The sequence below is a fragment of the Medicago truncatula genome, chromosome 1, assembly GCF_003473485.1.
Source record: "Medicago truncatula cultivar Jemalong A17 chromosome 1, MtrunA17r5.0-ANR, whole genome shotgun sequence".
In the NCBI taxonomy this organism is placed as follows: Eukaryota; Viridiplantae; Streptophyta; class Magnoliopsida; order Fabales; family Fabaceae; genus Medicago; species Medicago truncatula.
In genome coordinates this window covers 32198628-32218682 of record NC_053042.1, presented here as the reverse complement: position 1 = coordinate 32218682, position 20055 = coordinate 32198628, and the positions used below count along the sequence as shown (strand labels likewise).

At 32.0% G+C, this 20055-nt stretch overlaps 1 protein-coding gene across 1 annotated transcript; it reads right to left on the bottom strand.

Annotated features, from left to right (window-relative positions):
• Positions 1-1149: 1149 nt before the first annotated feature.
• LOC25483992 (nucleolar protein 14) lies at positions 1150-10153 on the bottom strand. Its single transcript, XM_013612729.3, has 13 exons — positions 9672-10153; positions 8368-8503; positions 8007-8089; positions 7703-7762; positions 7399-7611; positions 7180-7308; positions 6041-6763; positions 5083-5275; positions 4776-4969; positions 3789-3893; positions 2326-2465; positions 1757-2035; positions 1150-1643 (listed from the first exon to the last, which is right to left on the bottom strand). Exons 1-13 carry the CDS (start codon positions 10044-10046, stop codon positions 1379-1381), a joined length of 2895 nt encoding a protein of 964 aa, XP_013468183.1. The 5' UTR covers positions 10047-10153; the 3' UTR covers positions 1150-1378.
• Between the last annotated feature and the right edge of the window lie 9902 nt (positions 10154-20055).

Below are 20055 nucleotides of genomic sequence, written 5' to 3'. Positions count from 1 at the left end.
ATTGTTTGTCTTTAATATCTTTTGAATCAAGATAAGAAAAAAAAACATAAATTTTTAAGTTTGGAGGGCATTTTGCACATAAGTGCAAAACTTCAGGGGGGTATTTGTAAAACTTCATGTTCACTGACAGAAGAATTTGACGGAGGGGGTAAATTGATTAACGTTGTGCAATTTCAGTGGGGTAATTGACGTTTTGTTAATTTCAAGGGGGTAATTGACGAAACTTACAATTTCAAGGGGTAATTGACTATTTACTCGAATTTCAAAGATACAAAAAGTGTGGGGTTCCAAATATTATGTATAAGTTTTCTATGCCTCCTTATTATAGATATAAATGTACTTTTATATATAACTCTTATGTAATGAACACTTAATGAAAAAGTGGTTAGTTAAATTATTTATCCAATTATATCTTTCTAAACAAAAGCAATAAGGTGAAAGTAATCTAACTTTAGATCCACTACCTACAAACAACATGATAAAATGTAGAACCGGCAATCCGAGTTCTAAGTGAAACATTACATATAAAAAATTTATTTTTCTAAAAAAAATTTACGATTGTTGTTAAACCAAAGGAAGCCATTTGTATTAACAAACAAAAGGAGGAAGCCATTTATACTTTGGATCTCCATGCAAATAATAAAGTGGTCCTCTCTGCGTTTCCATGAAAAAAAATAAGAATATCATCTCAATCATGATATGGTATGGAAGTAATTGATGAGAATAGTGTAGAGTACGAGTGATATTATCATTTGATGCCACGTGGAAGGACGGGATTGATTGAAGGAAGGATGATGATGATGATGAGAGTATTGGCAAGTTTAAATGCTTACCATTTTCCAATGGCAAAGAGGGAACATAGAGTCATGGGATATGTTTGTGTTGACCTCAAAGTCAAACTACTGGATGCATATGTAGCAGGCTTTTGTCTTTAAAAAATATTTATACGACTATTTTGTGACAATTTTTATATATTTCTCTTACATAAACATAGAGCAACTTGACAGAATGCAAACTTTGGTTTCCCACACAGTCTTTCATCTAAGTTTATAAAGAATGTTCTCTTATATTTAGGGTCAGAGGGAGTACTTAACAGACACATAAACATCCTTGGTGTTTAGAAGGATGAATTTGAGATACATTTAAAAGTGCCAGTGACTAAAGTTGAAATAATCATATTCTCAAGAACAAAATTGATAGTCACTTACAAAGTAATGGACCATTGTGTTTCTCTCCTTCAAATAATATGTGGGGATCGAAAAACTGATGTTCTAGTCTCTTTAACCAACATTAGTATTCAAAAAACGATTGCACAAAATTGATTAATATTACAATTGCAAGAAAAGCCCCACAAGTTTTAACATTAATTCATATCGATTTATCTACTTCTCTTCTTCCCTTTTCCTAGTTGTCCAGATTTGAAAGCATGTTCTTGCTCTTGAAGGAAAGCTTTAGTCCTTCCATACTTCTCAGCTCTTGTTTTCTCCATTAAAGACCTTTCTTTTTCCTTCACATCAAGCAAGAAGTAGTTGTCTTTACGTATTTCACGAGCAGCCCCTTTAGCTTCACGCCTCACCTCTCTCTTCAATTTTTTTCTTTCAGCTCGCACACGGTCTGGATCATAATCTCTACCCTTAACATAGCTGCATCAAGAGAAAAAAAAATGTCATTAGTGCTCAACTCGAGTTCCCTTTCTGATCTGACTGGCTAAGAAAACATATTACCGAATTGAAACATGGAAAACGGAAGGACTTACTTTTCCTCAAACTTAGGATTCAGTAATTTGATTGGAACTAGCTTTTGTTTCCGCATTTGAAGTGGTCGCCTCAAAGTATGATGTTCATCCACTTTCAACTTAATCAGCTCAGCCACATCTTTAATTTTATCCCGTAATGCATTTGGCATATTTTTCTGTTCAGCTATCTCAAGTAGTAATCTCAAAATTGGTAAAAATATTTCTGGGAACGAACTCAAGTTATCATAGGCATTGATATATCCTTGTAGGGTTTCAACAGAGGTAACTAATACACTAGCCCTGTAATCGAAAAATCATAATTAGAATAGATATATGAAACCACAGTATTTGAAAAACATTTCATCGATCAATGCTCTAAAGATAAGCCTCAACATTCGCTGCATCCATATCAGTTATAAGATCATAGCTATGATAACAAATATAAATGGCAGGCTCTTGACAGTACAAATCAAGATAAAACAATACCCCGCTGCTATTTTCTTTGTTCAAATTCAAATACGAAGATTGACTACAAAATATCATGGTAGTAACATTTTTCTTGCAAAAAAGGTGGTAATAAATTGGTTTACCTGAAACTGTCAGTAGTGAAGAATGGAGAGTCTTCAGGCATGTTTATTAACTTAAAGAAATTCAAAGTGCTAATCTTGTCTACTTCCTCATTAATGCGCAATAGTGGCTTGAGATCTTTCAGTTCCATAAGATGATATAACTGGCAGAAAACAAACAATATGGTCACTCATTATCCAACCATAACATTCTGGTGCCATCATGAAGTACAGCAACATATGCATGATATATAATATCATGCAGGAACCAGCTAAGGTTACAGAATTACTCGAGCAAACCTCAAATACAAGAAAGCGAAGAGTTTTTTGTGAACTTAAAGGTACAGACTACAAGCAAAGAAATATCTTATCTGTATTTTAAGGGAAACACATAGACAGACTTGCACGTTTCAAAACAACATTAAAGGTAGGATACACTGTTTTTCATCCAATGAAAGGTTTTATGAAACATTCATCCCTTCATCCTCTTTTTTTTTTTTCGGACATCACTTCATGTAATGAAACACAATTTGTTGGGGTAAAAGTTAATTAGGTTGTATATTTGGAACAGTTTTTTTAATATTAAGTGCGAGGTCTTGGCTACAGCGAAGCGTAAAAAATCAATATAGAATACACTGTCACAAGAAAAGTTGAATCAACTTATCAAAGATACATCATTCAATAGTCAATAAATTTTGTAGAATGAACTTATTATAAAATTCATCATATGACCAGAAGTCCATATCATTAATATTATGTTTATAAAACCAAATTAGTTTGATATTCATCATTTCTTCAAAACCAAATTCCCAAAAACTAACCCGATTGTTTCTTAAAAAAAAAAAAAAAACTAACCCGATTATTTCTTCAAAAAAAAAAAAAAAAAAAAAACTAACCCGATTTAATATTCTAAAATCTTATCCCATTTAAACCTTGCACAGCCTGGCTCTGCTCCCCTTTTTCAGTAATTAGTTTCTCCTTAGCAAAATTTCCATTAGAGACGTAGGTTAAGCAGAGATTAGGTAGTAAGGTACAAATGAGAGAATTCAGCAAGCAAATCAAAGAGGATATTTTTCCCACAATAAGACAATGCACCTTTCCTCATTATTTGCTTCCGTAAACAGCATTTTCTTTTTCTACTGGCTATTTTTAATTTTTATAGTATACATAGTATAGGTTAGTACACATGACAACACTAACGAAAAAGATAAAAGGGGTGCCAGTAGAATATACAAGAAAATGATTGACATTTCTCACCAAGCAGCACCAGTTTGTTCGACAACAATGATTAGCACTAGTGTTAAGGAATTTGGTTTTCTATGAAACATGTGTCATCTCATCCAACTAAGTTTGGAAGACGCTAACACACAAGATGAGGAGGTTAGTATTCACCATACATAAATAAATACAAACATATGAGCATGGAAACAAACAAGAACGTACACACATAGGATTTCAACTGCAAATGATCAATGACAAAATCATACCTGAGAATTTTCGCATGATATATGTTTACTTTCAGTGGTTGCTAGCAGCAAAGTTTGAATAAATACTATTGGTTCTGGACAGAACTTTCGTGACTGTTTAAATACCTGCGTTTTATATTCATTGTGTGAACAAGGTATGTAAATGCCATCAATGAAAAACATAGGTCAAAGGCTATTAGTGAACAGCATAGAAAGCAGATTTAATCACCAATAAAAAAGATCTTAGAAAGCAGAGACCAGAGGCTAAATTCATTAGTAGAAACAAATCAAGCTTATAGATTTACATAAAGAATTGGTAGGATGCCACTTTTTAATGGTAGAAATCAGACATGCTTTCATCAGATCCTTATTGGTGAATGGTGATAACATAAAAAAAAAAAAGGGCCAAATACCATCTGCAGTCCTTTAAGTTAGATGTTTATAACAAGTTAGTCCTTTAAGCTTTTTTGTTACAAATTGGTCCTTTTAAGTCATAAAATATCTGCACCATTATCATATTTTCATCAAACCCAGTTAAAAAGTGTGCATGTGGACATTTAATCTTAAGTTGGCATGTCCAACTAGGGTTCATAGGTGTAATATACAGTTTTGATTTGAAATGAAATTGATCGAACACTTGATTTATAATACTATTAATGAAATATTTATATGTAAAATTAGGCTTCAATTCAAAAATTAGAAGAATAAAATGTGCGTAAGTAATCATGTTTAATAAGGAAAGCACGTTTAGACCTACCACCTTAATGTTAAATGATCCATAAGCACTGTTTAACAAAGTTGGTTGAAAAAATGGGTAACAGTGTAAATATCATACGACTTAAAGAACTAATTTGTAACAGAACAAAACTTAGAGGACCAATTTGAACAAAAAACTTAAAGGACTTATTTGTTATAAACGTCTAACTTAAAGGACCGCAGAAGATATTTGGCCTATAAAAAATTTAAAAGTATAAAACGAGAAAGTAACTTGCCACACGAGGTACTTACAGAGAGAAGCATAGAACATAAGAAAGAACCAATGGCAATATCACGGCCAGATGTTATTGGGCAACGCATCAGATATTCGCACATCAATAGTATCACAGGAGTCATAACTGGATGTCTAAAATCGGAACATGGAAATACCATGGACCACAATCGCAAGAGACACAGCGTCTTTGAAGAAGGCCAACTGCTACTTTCTGTGATAGCAGAAGAATTTTACATCATTTGCTGCTTAAACATCTACCAATTCATAGTTCTTGATAAAAGTTAAGGCAGAGACGGAAAGTATTCAAGTTAAATTCATTCTGACCTGCGTTTTTTATACTCTCAACAAATTGCTTTCTAGTGATTTCTATTCTGCGACGAGCACATATTGCAGCAAAGTATGGGATTTCTGTACTCATCTCAATCAATGGTTTCACTAGCATGTTAATCAATTCAACGTTCAACATTTTCTTATTTGCCAAAACAGCAAAATACTGCAATAATACTCCATAAAATACCTGAAAAGAGAAATAAGGTTATAAATACATATAATTAGAAGTACAAAAATCATGAGCACAAGTGCCTCATAAAATATTTAGGAACAGAATGTAAGAGAGTCGTTCATTAACCAACTAAGCAAATTAGTCTATTAAATCTGAGTATTGCAAACTGGATTGGGCTACAAAAGAATGCAAACAACCACAGGCACGTGCTTTCTACATACTTCTTTACACTCCATGAACTTTTTCAAATTAAACCATGCAATACATCAATGACAACATAACCAGCCTCTATTAACTAAATTATATCAATCTAATGAGTTAGAACTTGTTTTAATTAGTTTTAGGTGCTATATAATGGGATTATTCAGATGTTCTTTATTACAAAATGTTTTCTTGTATTTTATTGGTTGTTAAGCAGGGGAGCAGTCTCCTCCAAAAAGAAAAATAACAGGGGAGCAGTCTCCTAGAAAAAGAAAAAAAACAGGGGAGCAGTAGGTATGAAGCAACAGTAAACAGTCTCCTATAGGGAATAATTGTAGCACCAGCAAAATTGTAAATGGAATATAGTTTGACAGCAATTTTAGAAATTGAAATAAAGATTTTTCAATGATTGTCAAAAATGCCACAAAAAAGTTCAATATAACAGTTAAAACTCGGGTTGAAAAGTCCAAGAGATCACACTTCTCGTGTAAAACAGTCGGTGGATTTAGTAAACATGAATACAAGCACCAAGGAGATATGGATCAAAACAATTAGTTAATATAAATATAAGTTTCTTACTTGTACTTTCTTTCGATTTTCTGCAGCAAGTGTGATCGGATTGCTTTTCCGTATCCGATTGATGATTAAGATAGTGTCAGAATTTGAACGTTTATCCACCAGTGAACATAATTCTTCAAAGGTCTTCGGAGCTTCAATTATATAAGGAATCTCTAACTCTTTCGACATTTTCCCTCCAATGACTATCTTCTTGGTATCTGAAGAACCATTATCTCCCTTTACACTTTCAACAGAATCATTTCTCTTTGCTTTTTTATGAATCCCAACATTCAATCCTTTTACCTTATCAACTTCTTCTGCAGCACTTTCTTCGTCCTCGTCATCATCTTCATCTTCTGAACCAGCACTGATATCATCATCTTCACCTTCTGAACCTGCACTGATATCATCATCATCACTCTGTTCCCAATCTTTCAAAGTAGTATTCTTATCGTTTTCATCAAGATCACCCTCAGATCCTTCACCAGAATCTTCAGACCTTTCCGAATCATCAGAATCTTCACCATCATCATCTTCACTAGAAGAACCCTCCTCCTCATCTCTTCTCTCAAGAATCTCATCAACCCAACCCTTTTTAGTCATAGTTTCTTCATCGACAGAGAAGGAATCTCCAAGGTCATCACCAGAGAGAGATCTTGGTTTCTCTTTTGATGGCTTTTCTGATTCTTCATCGTCTTCTTCACTCGAATCTTCAGCAGCGGCCATTCTCTTCTGCCGTTTTTTCTGAAATTATGGATAAAAGTATTAAGTATCTGACTCATAAAAAATAAGTATTTCCACAATTTTACTCCCATGTGCAGCGGGCCCATTTTCATGACTATCACCAAGATCCACAGGGTTACAAGCCAACAACCCTGCAAGTGACGGCATTGCCGAGGCTCACTCGTTGTCAACATTAGTACACTATACATATTACAATAAAATATGAACATCAATCCTACATTAAGCTAGGTAGTTTTGGGTTCATCCCAGTTTATACACTTTGGCCAAAACAAGTCATCTAAACCATCTTAAAACGAAGCTCAGATATACAACCAAGATTGGAGATCAGTTAATGTTTAAAAAATGTGATAAAATACTAAAAGTAATTTATTAATTGTATAATAACAAACTTATATCTAAAAGTCATGTTATCATACCTCCAACTCCTCTAGACGTTCTCTTTCCTCCTGAGCAATCTCTTCCGTTGTCTTCAGCCTATCTGAAGGACGAGCACGCATTTCAAATCCCATTTGTCTGACAAGTTGGTCATATTCATCTGGCTTTTCCTGCCATAAAGAGAAATTTGGAATATAGGATGTTCTTATAAAAAGAAGATATCAGGGCAAGAAGAATCCCTCGAGGATAAATAATGGTACCTGGACAGAATTATTCATTGTCCGTTTAGCAGACAAGCTATCTTTATCACTTTTTTCATTTGAAATACTACTGTTCACCAGAGCCTTCAAAGCTTTCATCTTGTTTGGTTCAGTCAGAGCCAACAAGGCCTCGGAATGAGCCAGAGAAGTGAAGTCCTTATCTAATCCTTCCAGCAGGTCTTCATCTTTTTCCTTTTCTTTTGCTTTTTCAGCCTGGAAAATATTAGAGTGAAAGAAAAGAAAGTGAACAAGTTGTAGAAGACAAATAAACTAACAGAGCCCTGATTTAAGAAATATCGCACACCTTGTAAAACTTGCTTTTTGCAATAACTTCGTTCATCACTTCCTTCTTGGTTTTATGTCTCTGTAGGATAAGTCACCAGTCAGAAACAGCTTCAAAGCATTTTAAATAAAGTGACATTTGTGAAAAATTTAAAAAGGAATTGATATCGAGACAAGATTACCTATAGTCACTGAAACAGAAATAACTGGTAGATTACAGAAAGCACTCATGATTCATAATGCTTCCCTAAAGTCACAGTAATAGAAGAAAAATATATATAAGAAAATAGTAAGGGAGCCATCATTGACAGCATAACAGGCCTTACATTTTCCCCACCATCAGCTAGGCCAGCTTCCCCTGGACTATGCATACCATGAGCATTATGACGCCGGCCCAAATCTGAAATATCTGCAAAATCAATATTCAACATAACTTACATTACAAAAATAACACAACAGGCACACAAATAAAACTTCAAGATAGAGCAAAATAGAAGACAGCTAAAACAAACAGTATAAACATGGTATGTATGTAGAGCTCAATAGCTAATTAATCATCCAAGTTAATTATCAAATTATCAGGCATCCAATAGCTAATTAGAGTTCAAAACATCCAAGTTCCAATCAGCAAATAAACCATTAACATGTTATATTAGGTAAACAGAAACTAATATGAATTCTACGTACCATCAGTTTCATCATCATCTTCCCCAAGCATCTCATCTTCAAAGTCATCCCTTCCAAGACCATCAATTCCTTCAAATTCATCATCATCTTCTTCTGACAAGTGATACTTGCTTTTCTTACTCGATTTCACATTCAACTACAATTTCAACAACCATAAAACAATCATTAATTCACAAAATTTTCGAGGACAAAAATTCAAAATTAAAGACTGTTTCAATTCTCTTTTCAGAAACAGTTCTTAGTTAACAAAAAATTAAAACTGAAAATTTCTTACTTTATAGTTTTATACTAATGCGCAATGAGAATCAAGTATTTGCATGTATTTTTTAAATTTGGTTACAAAGCAGATATGCAGGTTTATGTTGCAAGATAAATTCTTGTTGGATGTTGATTGAAAGGGCATTCCCATTAAACTCAAAACGATAACAGATAATGCTTGTGATTTTAAAAACTAGTAACAAAAATAGAATCAAACAATCACTTTAGGACCTGTTTTTTTTTTTTTTTTTGAATAAAGTTTAGGACCTGTTTGGATTGGCTTATTAGAGTTTATATATTGGCATAAGCTTTGTGAGACTATTTGGAAACATCTTATGACATTGTTCATAACCTGTTTTCAGATTATTTACATCAATTACCCCGAGATATGTTATGAAAACAACTTATAGCTTATACAAAATAATTTAACTATATTATTGCCCTGATTGGATAAATAGCTTGTTTTGAAGCTCATGCATAGCATAAGCACTTATCATATAAGCGCTTATCAAATAAGATATTTCTATTATACAAGATAAAATAAAGTCAATTTGTTTTCTTATAAGCTTTTTCTATTATACAAGATAAAATGAAGTCAATTAGTTTCCGTATAAGCTATAAACTGTTATCTTGGGAAACTTACGGAAATAAGCTGAAAACATTCTTATGAACATGTTATAAATTGTTTTCATAAGTTATCCCACAAACATTTATACCGGTAGATAAGCTCAAATAAGTGTATGTTTGGTTCCACTTCTAGACTTGATTCTGACAAGGTTGGTTGCTTTTGAGTAGAATTGGTTCTACTTGAAGCAAGGATTTGTAGCTTTTGATTTTAGAATTGATTTTAACACTCAAATTTATTGTTCAACTAACTTTTACTACATAAATATATCTAAACATAAACTAGTTTCCATTCAACTCACTTTTAGCTAGAATCAATTCACTCAAAGTCAATTTTGGTGGATGCAAAAGCAAACATACATTAAGCATGATAAGCTTTTAAGCTATAAGCTGTAAAAAAAATATATGAATATAGCTACTACCTGACGTTCCCGCTGCGATCTCAAAATAGCTTTACCAAAATCATCAAGCCCTTCATCATTCTCACCAATTCTTCTATCAATAAACTCGGAAGATTTCGTACTCTGTTCATACTCTTTAAGCAACGTCTTCTTCCTCTTCTCAATAGCAAGAGAACGTGCCAACCCCATTCGTTTGGTATCTCCTTTCCGCTTCTGACCCATTACATCGAATTTCCTACGTGACCAGATTGACTCGAATGGGTTGCTGTTTGTTTTTTGAGCTTTTGCTTTCATGGCTACCGCTTCGGGACCCATCTTGTTGTTCTTCTTCTTCTTGCTGGTGGTGGTGTTGTTGTTGGTTCCGTTGGCGATGCTGCGTTTCGATGATTTCGCCATTGTTGGGTTTGGTTTTGAGAAGAAAACTAGAAGTGGGAAACAATTGGACGAGGTAGAGAAGAAAGAATTAGGGTTTTTCTCAACAAAAAAAAAAAAGCAAAACTAAAGAAAGAGTGGTTTTTTTATTGGCTAAAACAATTCTTTTTAAAATTTTTGAAAGGAAAAGGTTATGTAATTCATAAAAATGAATCAAGAATATTAAGTGAGATCTTGGTTGAAATTAAAAATTGACTTGAAAGCAAATAAAAAAATTAATGGGGTTCGAATCCAGCCTTGACATGCAGAAATGTGTTAAAATTTTTAGGGAGAGTCTGCCGCCCATTTAAATCCCACAATACCCGATGAATTAGTCTCCGTGTTGAGATACCCAGTTTACACCAATTTTCATTCATCGTCTTCAATCTAATCTTCTTCATGAGGATCATCCACTAGCCTCGACTCTGAATTCCCTGCATTGATTACTTCATATGTTCCTTTCTACTACTTCTGCCAAAAGCTTGTTGCTTTGTTGGTTAACATGTGGTCGCATGTATTTTCACATGTTTTTCTAATAACACGGAAATAATCGGTAAGCATGCGTTGGTGACAAGAGCTTGTTTGTGGATACCACCATACATCAGACCATTCGATAAGAGTTGCGCCATTTCATTAGCTTCTAACTTCTTGGATGTGGTTTTCAATTGGTTGCTGAGAATTTTATTACCTGTAAGCAAAAGCATCATGAGTATCAATATCAATCACACCTTTCTTATTTTGGATATTCACCTAGTTGCTTTGTGGTTTGTAATTGTATTATTAATTGAGAGACATGTTGTCAGTCAGCTCTCTTACTTCCCCAACAGTCTTAATGCATCAAGCAGCATACGATGCAAAATAAAAAGAATTTGCCTTGTTGAAAAGATCAACAATAATTGGCGACGATGCAAAAAAATTGGTGACAAATTTGGCAAGCACGCCAAACTGTTTTAAGTAGTAAGTAGTTTTTCGTCTTCACAAAGATTGTCATTTTAAATTAGGCAATTTACTAAACTTATGAATTAAATTGTACATCGAAGGTAGTTTATAAGTTTTGTTTGATTGCACAAAACAAGTTGATTTGATTGCAGAAATAAATAAAATGGTTTTATTTAGAGTTTTATAGGTGATTAGTATTCTTTGAATCTCCTCAACCTCTTTGCTAAACTAATGCAAATATATCTACCGATGATGAACTTAGGATTATATAATAGTGGTTAACTTTGTGGGATAGAATCTCTAATGATGTCATTTTGAACCTTGCACCTAAAAGTCATACGTGCAATACGAGAAAGGGTCATCGCCCATCCATGCTTTCAGACACATTGATATCGTTATTAAAGTTGGGACTTACACTCTCACAAATAATTGAAACGAAACAAATGTTAAAATTCCTAAATTGTCATAATGTCATCTAGGCTTTCACACACATTAGTATCGTTATTAAAGTTAAGACTTACACTCTCACAAGAAAACTTTACTCACCTTCTGTAAAGGAATGTAAATGACCGAGCCTATCATTTGTTAGAAAATTGGACAATAAAAATACAACAAACAATGTTTACAAACCAAAGCTACTCCATCAATGGAACACACCACCAGATCAAATATCCTAGCCAAAATTACAAACAAAAAAGCCATGGTACAGAGGAGAAAATCTAATCAACTTGGCCAAAAAAGAGAATATTGATAATACATACTCTTATCCTTTTCTCCCTTATTTATTTTACTTAAGCAGTAAACAAGCTTGAGCTTAATCATAGTTAAGACATCAATACAATATCGATAGTTCCGATTCCAAAAAGTAAAATAAAATAAAAAACTTTATTATGATCATTTCTTTTATTTCATTATGATTATTATCTTTCTGCATGGTCTCATAAAGTTGGAGATATGGAAAGGCCCTCCTAATTGTGCCTGTCTCAATATGTAAAAGTCTTTGATTACGCTTACTAACACAACTTATGGTTCTTGTTTAATTTGGACATTAGTTTAGTCCTTTTGGACCTTGTTCCTATCGAATAAGCATGATTCGTAAGTTTAAACTTCCAATTAAGTTGACATGTGAAGCAAAGTAACATGCTGACTTATGGATAGTGAGTGATTTTTCTAATATTAGTTTTGCTTGTTCTCACTTCTCGGCGAGTTTTAGCATAATTGCCCCATCTTAGATCAATTTTGTTTTATTTGCTATTAGCTGTCCACCTTGCATTTTTATATTTCAATTTATAGACATGTTTATTTATAATATATCAATTTTAATTTTAATTTAATGGGGACTAAAATATTTTGAAAGGACAAAAACATGTCACTTTTTATAAGAACTAAAAACAAAATTTATTATATTTATAGGGACAAAAAAATTTAATCCCATTAAATTAAAATTAAAGCTACATGCTAAAAAAATTTAGAGGGACAAAAACATGTCACTTTTTTTATAAGAACTAAAAAAAAAATTCGTTATATTTATAAGGACCAAAAATATATTTAACCCTAATTAATATTAAAAAGTTTTGTGGAAGGATTAATATTACAAAGTTAGATACAAACTAAATTTATGTCATATTTAACCCTAATTTATTTCTTTATAAATAATGTAGTAAATATATATATTTACGTCATATATTTTTTTAGCCCAGATTTAAACATGTCTACGTTTTCAAATTAAAAAAAATTAATGAGTTGGACATATTAGATTTTTAAATGGGAGATTAAAAATAATGTATCTACAGTTCTCGTGGGCATAGCTCAGTTGGCAGAGACATGCATTATTATGTAAGGGTCGGGGTTCAAACCCCAGACTTTCCACTTATTCACCTTGAAAAATCTAAATTATAGTCAGTAGGCAATCTGACAAAAAAATCAAAAATAATGTATTTACAAGTAAATTAATTTGAATCAAATTATAATTGAGTAGAGCTATAAATTGGAATATAAAATGCAGGATGTACATGTAACAACAAATAAAATAAAATTGATCTAAGATGGGACAATTTCACAATTGCCCCATGCTAAAACTCGCCCTTCCTATTCTTACTATATGATCGTAATTACTAAAATTGGAGATACTAATTAAAAATTAAGGGGTTCCATATGTGACTCAATGTAGAGAAGGTAGTTATGTTATGGTTTTTTTTAAGAAGTTAAATTAGACTACATAAATTGACACCAGAGAGAATCGAACCTGAGACATCAAGGAAGAACACACTCTCAAATCTCAAGCTAATACCACTGTAGTTATGTTATGGTTATCAAGCTTTACCTAGTCCACAAGATGGATAAAAAGGACAAATTGATCACTTTTTTATTTAATCCTCGATTCATATTTCTCCAACCCTTTGTTTCTACTTTAAGGTCATACCAATATTTAACTACTTTTGATATGTAAATCAAGACATTTTCTTATTTTAAAATTCTTTGAAATGTAATATATTTTAAGTTCAGTTATAAAAGTTCTAAAATTCAATTGTGTTTGGTTTTTTATATTTTTTCAATGGTATCAATAATAACAATTTGGTTCGGTTCGAAACAGTTTGATTCGGTTCAGTTATTTTGAATTTAGTAAACAATCCAGTTTAACTCGATTCAGTTTTCATCCCGAATCAAACCATATCCACCCTAATTATAGTCTTTTTTCAGTTGATAGAATAACAAATTTGTACGTGTTTTCACTTAGAGTTTTGTTAATCTTAAGTTAATTAGGTGTTTTATGTTTGATAATTATTTTCATAGTTTTAAAACCCGAACCGGATCGGCCGGTCCGACCGGTTTAACCGTGAACCGGTGACATGACCGGTTCGGTCTGCTTATTGGATCGGGCATGCAATTGAACCGGTCAAAACCGGCATGACTCGCTAAAAACCGGTAAAAATCGGCCGCTCGGTTTAATGAACCAAACCGGGTCATTAAAAAAATCAGAAAAACTGGAAAAAAAATCACATATCAGAACGATTGGCAATACAAAATCAGAAAAGTTGGAAGAGAAGAAAATAATAGAGAGATCGACGACGGAAGGAAAGAAGATAAAGATGGCATGAACAGATTGAAACTAATCAACTTGTTTTAGATCTAATATGTGCTTTCTAATTTGATATCTACTTGTTTGGATGAGTGTAGATTTTGATTTAGAGAGAATAGAAGATGAGTGTAAGGGAGGAGCGGCTGCAAGCCTCCAACATAGAAAAGTAGGGTTATGTTTTTAACTTCACCTTTATTTGATATCTAAGGGTACCATTTAAGACCTAGCAAATTTTTATCTCCCTTTCTTTTTTTAATTTAATCGTAAAAGTAAACATATGGGAACTATGTTTGTACAATTAGTGTTACTTGACCTTTTCAATTTTGCTTCAAGAGTCAAGACTTTATTTTTTAAATATTACTTATATTGTACACCTTTCTTCAAAATAATTTTATACACCTATATCTTTTATAATTATTACGTTATTGATTAATCATAAAATATATTAAACAAAACTAACAAAAAGATAGGGAATATTTTACATACTTATGTTATTTTATAATGAGATTGTAAAATTATGTTAATTTGTCAAAAAAAAAAAAAATTTGTATAGATGTCATGAGTTTTTTTTTTTTTTTTTTTAAATAAATTTTTACATGTCAAGTCGCTCAATTTGATGTAGTTTAATATACATATAATTTTTTTTAATGACCGAGTTATAAGACCGAGTCATCCGGTTTAATCAGGTTCTATCATGCGGTTCAACCAGTGACCCAATGGTTCAACCAATGACTCAGTGACCCAGTAACCTCACCGAGTCAATGACCGGTCCGAGTTTTAAAACTATGATTATTTTTCCTAAACCATACAATTCTTGGAGTTTATTTTTATTTTTTTTTATTTCAATTGTTTAGTTAAACAAAAAGTTGATCATTTGGAGTGGAAGGATACAAAAAAAAGTTACATAATCGTTGCCTGCATATGAAGAACACCTCACCAAGTATAAATTTTGTTGTCCATGCCTAGTGTTGATACTTTTATACTTAGCGAACCGTCTTTGCTCCTTTGCTTGTTAAGCACAAGAGTTGTCTTTAGCAAATCAACTTTGGCTCAGATTTTCTAGAGTTCTCTATTTAGACTCGCTTTCACTTTGTGATGCATGCTTAGCGAATTGTGGTTGTCTTCACATTTATTTATGATGATGCTTTGGCATAACTCTAGCGCGTGTGCTCGCCTTTGATTACTCTGCATTAGGTGCGATCACTGTTTTAAACTTATAATTATAAAAGTCTATAGAAACTGGACATGCTTTTCTGGCATACTATACTAATATAAGCAATAATTGTATTAAATTGATGGTTTTTAAGATTGATTTCTTGCAAAAACAAGTCGATAAGTCCTAAAAAAATAACAGTATTTTCAAGCTAGGTATATATGTCCCAATTTTTTTTATCTTCACAGCCTGAAACTTATTTTTATTTTTCCTAGAGACCAAAATAAATTTAAAGTTTTTCTCATAGAATAAAAATGGATCTTCAATCGTAAAACAAAGCCATGGTCTCAATCATATAAATCTTTCTTTTTTATATAGTCGCCAAAAGAAATTGTGGTGCTCACAAACACAGGTGACTTATTTCTTACTATTTTGTATCCTTACCTTTTGTAGTATGGCTGGAGAGTAGTTTAATTAGGCCCTTGACTTCCTATGATATGCATATATATAATTGAAGCAAAAAAGTCATTTCTATCATTTTTTGGAGAAGATTCTCAAATAAATGAGTGGTCATTTTCTGTCCTGTTTCGGTTTTATGTTTGATTTAAGATCTCATAATGTTGTTAGTTTGTGCCACGCAATCCCAACACCGATGTAACTCAAAGATTTCATTGTTCTCCGGCTATGAATTCCACCACCATATTTCCTTAGAAACCTTTGATTGCTTTTGTCACTTTGTGAAATTTCCACAGCACGCCTAGAAAAATATACAGGAACCTCTAAGTCTACAGTGAGTGAGGAAAATATAGGGTTTCCTGAAAAATATTTAGACAAAGATAAGGAATTCGAAAGTTGTTTGGCGAGGGGTGATTGGCATCTACCTAGAGCTGGCACATAATAGATGGGTATAACTATGGTGGTAGCAATGGAAGACCAACCTAAATGATATTTATACAATTATTTTTAAACAATTTTTAAAACAATTATTTATTTCGTACTTTATTATTTTAAAACAAACACAACCAAGAGCTAAAAGAGAAAAGAAAAATATAAATACAATGTAACTGTAAGAGAAATATATAAAAATTGTTACAAAATAGTCGTATAAATATTTTTTAAAGACAAAAGCCTGCTACATATGCATCCAGTAGTTTGACTTTGAGGTCAACACAAACATACCCATGACTCTATGTTCCCTCTTTGCCATTGGAAAATGGTAAGCATTTAAACTTGCCAATACTCTCATCATCATCCTTCCTTCAATCAATCCCGTCCTTCCACGTGGCATCAAATGATAATATCACTCGTACTCTATACTATTCTCATCAATTACTTCCATACCATATACTAATCACCATGATTGATAACATTCTTATTTTTTTTCATGGGAAATGCAGAGAGGACCACCTTATTATTATTTGAATAGAGATCCAGAGTATAAATGGCTCCCTCTTTTTGTTTTTTATTGTTACAATATAACAAAGCAAAAAGAAAAAGGAAAAAAGAGGAAGAATAAAAATTAAGTTTCAAACGTATTTTTTAAGATGAGAGATTCCATGCTAGACGGAGGATAATTTCAGTGAATAGAGCAACTTGCATGTGATCATTTTTAACCATAAAATTGCACACATATTTTGTTCCCTAAGAATTCCTCCTTTTGTTTGTTGATACCCTTTGTTTTTTATGAAAAATGTTATGAGATTTCAATCCTAAAGTTTCATGATTTTTGATTTGGTCACATTTAAAGAGAGAAACTACTCGCATAATAAAGCGAACTATATCGTATGTAATATAGATTTCAATCTCAACTTTGTACAATTTGAAAAACTCAAATTTAAAATTTTTAGAGAGACCAATTTGTACAATTTGAAAAATATAAGGACTAATGTGCAATATTCAAAAAATAAATAGAGACTGTTGTGAATTCGTTAAAAATCACACCAATAAAATACTTGATGTGTGGAGCAAGTTAAACAAACAACCAAATCAACGTGGGTGACAATTATAAACACAAGCGAAAGTAGAAAACAACGAAAAAAAGGGAGAGAGAACACACAAAAATTTGTTTACCCAGTTCGATCTAATACTGACCTAGTCTAGGGGGAAAGAACAACTCTCAATTCCACTATAATGATGAGTAACTTTACAAAAGAGATGCCAATGAGTTACAAGAATTAGTCTTCAAACCTAATTCTACCAAAAGTCCCAATCTCTTCCCGTGACCAAGAAGCTCAATCCTAATAGTGTTTCTCCAAGGGGAATCAATCCCAACCCTAGTGTTTGTTGTCAAGAGCAAACTCTACAAACCCTAATTTTGTTATTGGCTTCTAAACCATGATTTTGTGGCTCTCTACTCGTGTTTACATCTGATACAAGGTTTATATTTATAGTGAAAACATCCTTAAAAAAAGTGGAACAAATCCAGACCCAAAAATACATTTTTGTTTTTCTGCTGTCACGCAAAATCGGGCGCCGTTTTTAGCAAATCAGACACCATTTTTTTACGAAATAGAAATCTCCAAAAGACAGCCAAAATCGGGCGGTGTTGTGCACAAATCGGGCGTCAATTTTGGCCTTCTAGCAAACTTCAATTTTGAATCATTTTCAATAGAGACAATTGTGTAAAATTCTTTATAACATATGAGCACCAATTTGAGATACACATGCAAAGAAGGAATTTTTAAAACATATTCTTGCCCTTTATGTGGTATTTTAAATTCTCCCAATTTGATTTTGATAAAATACTTCGCAAAATCCAAAATATGAAATTTACATTGAAGAAATTAAATTACCCTCTAAAATTACATTACTTTAAAAATTATCTCATTCAAGCACACTCTAAACCAACACGTTTTGGTTGGCAATCACCTCACTCCCCCCATGTCCTTCATGACTCATGATGCAGGCATGATCGGTTGGTAAAATTGTTCATATTCCAAAAGCCTGATTTCAAGGAGTTTTCATGTTCCTCTAAAATGGTAAAGTGATAGCGTAATTGAGCTTGCATTGTTTTTCTGGAGCCACATTGGTCAGTTTTGTCTGTATGTTATAGTGTTTCATGGTGTTTATATATATGGCAAGAAACTATATAAGCTTTTTACTAGTTGATTTTGGTGTCAACCAAAGAGCAAATGTTTAAATTTTGACGGTAAGAGCATTGTAGCTTCTTGGTATTTAAATGTGTATCATGTGTACACATCACTCATTTATAAAAAATTTTAATAGTGATATTTAATAAACATTCAATTTCTTCAACTCAGTATCTCACAATTTTTTTTTTTTTTAAATGAGACTTACTAATATTAAAAGAATGTAGATTCCACTTAAGAATGAGGTTTTAAATGAGACCTTGTGTCCTAAAAGATCCCAAAAATTTATCTCCTCAATGGAGTACTTAATAGATATCGAGTCTTAAAAGGTTAAGACTTCACCATTGGAGATGATCTAAGACCCACTAATCAACTAATAATAATTTTATAGCATTGCATTTCAAATTTTTAATATTAAAATAGTGTGAGTCCCGCTTATGATTGATGGTCTTAAGTGAGTGAGACTACATATCTTATAAGACTTCAAAAAAAAATCTCCCTAATAAGGATACCTAATAGATACCGGGTCTTAAATGTTTAAGGCCATCCATTAGAAATGGTCTAAGATGTGTTCACATTTTGTGGTTAACAATACTTTAAATATGATTATATTCAATTGAGAAAACATGTGAAAAATTAAAAATAAATAAAATAAGATGATTTTTTTTAAGGAAATAAAATAAAATGATTAAAACTAGATTTGCCGATTGCTATACAATAGTACAAGACATAACGCATGCATTTAAAGTTCTTTTTTCACTTTTCCTTAAGGTATTTCAATTTTCTTTTTAAGGTAAATTTTTTCCCAATCGAAATTTTTGTTTCTTTCCTTCTTTGGAAAAAGAATAAAGATCATTAATGCTATCATTATTAGATTATCTTTAAAAAAAGGTCTTGCAAATCATATACATTGGTTAAGGAAATCAAAAGTAACATGTTTGCATTGTTTTCAACAACATTTTAATTTTTAAAAAGTTAAATTTATCACTTTTTATCATTTTTCAATGTTATATTTCTATTTTTATCCTCTTATCCAATACTCCTAAGAATAATGGTTAGCATTCTCCTTAAAAAAAATACCACTTTTTTAACTACAATTTGAGAGTAACTTTTTATTCTTTCTAACAAAATTTACATTGAGTAAAAACAGAACTTACATACGACAAAACAAATAAAAGGTTCTTTAAATTGTGGATAGTATAGGTGGGAACATGTTTTCTTTTCCTTTTTTAATTAACAAAGTAACAACTTCATGAAACTAAAACGTGTTTCCTCCGTTCCATAATAATCGAGTCATTTCCAGAAGAAAAAAAAAAGTCCTAAAATAACTGAGTCATTTCATTTTTTAATACAATATTAATTACTTTTTTCTCTTTATAACTCTAATTAATACCACTTTCATCATTTTCAATTCAATATATTTCACTTTACATTTATGATACTGGAGAATGCACCAATACTTAACAAGTGCACTTAAAACTATTTTTTTTTTCTCTCCTTCATTTATACATTTTTCTTAATGCGTGTGAAATGAGTTTTTGGCTCGGTTAATCCAAAATAGAAAGTAATTGTGAAATGAAATGAGTCTGAATATAGATTACTTTTACCTTATTGCTTTTGTTTAGAAAGATAATTGGGTAAATAATTTAACTAACACTTTTTCATTAAGTGTTCATTACATAAGAATTATATATAAAAAGTACATTTATATCTATAATAGGAGGCATAAAAAAC

What these genes read in the sequence shown, in the direction of transcription:
- LOC25483992 (XM_013612729.3), bottom strand. Translation starts at nt 10,046, where the DNA reads ATGGCGAAATCATCGAAACGCAGCATCGCCAACGGAACCAACAACAAC. An exon ending in AGATGATGATGAAACTGATG is followed by an intron (nt 8,090 to 8,367) that starts GTACGTAGAATT and finishes TTGATTTTGCAG; the next exon opens with ATATTTCAGATTTGGGCCGG. An exon ending in TAGCTGATGGTGGGGAAAAT is followed by an intron (nt 7,763 to 8,006) that starts GTAAGGCCTGTT and finishes CTTATCCTACAG; the next exon opens with AGACATAAAACCAAGAAGGA.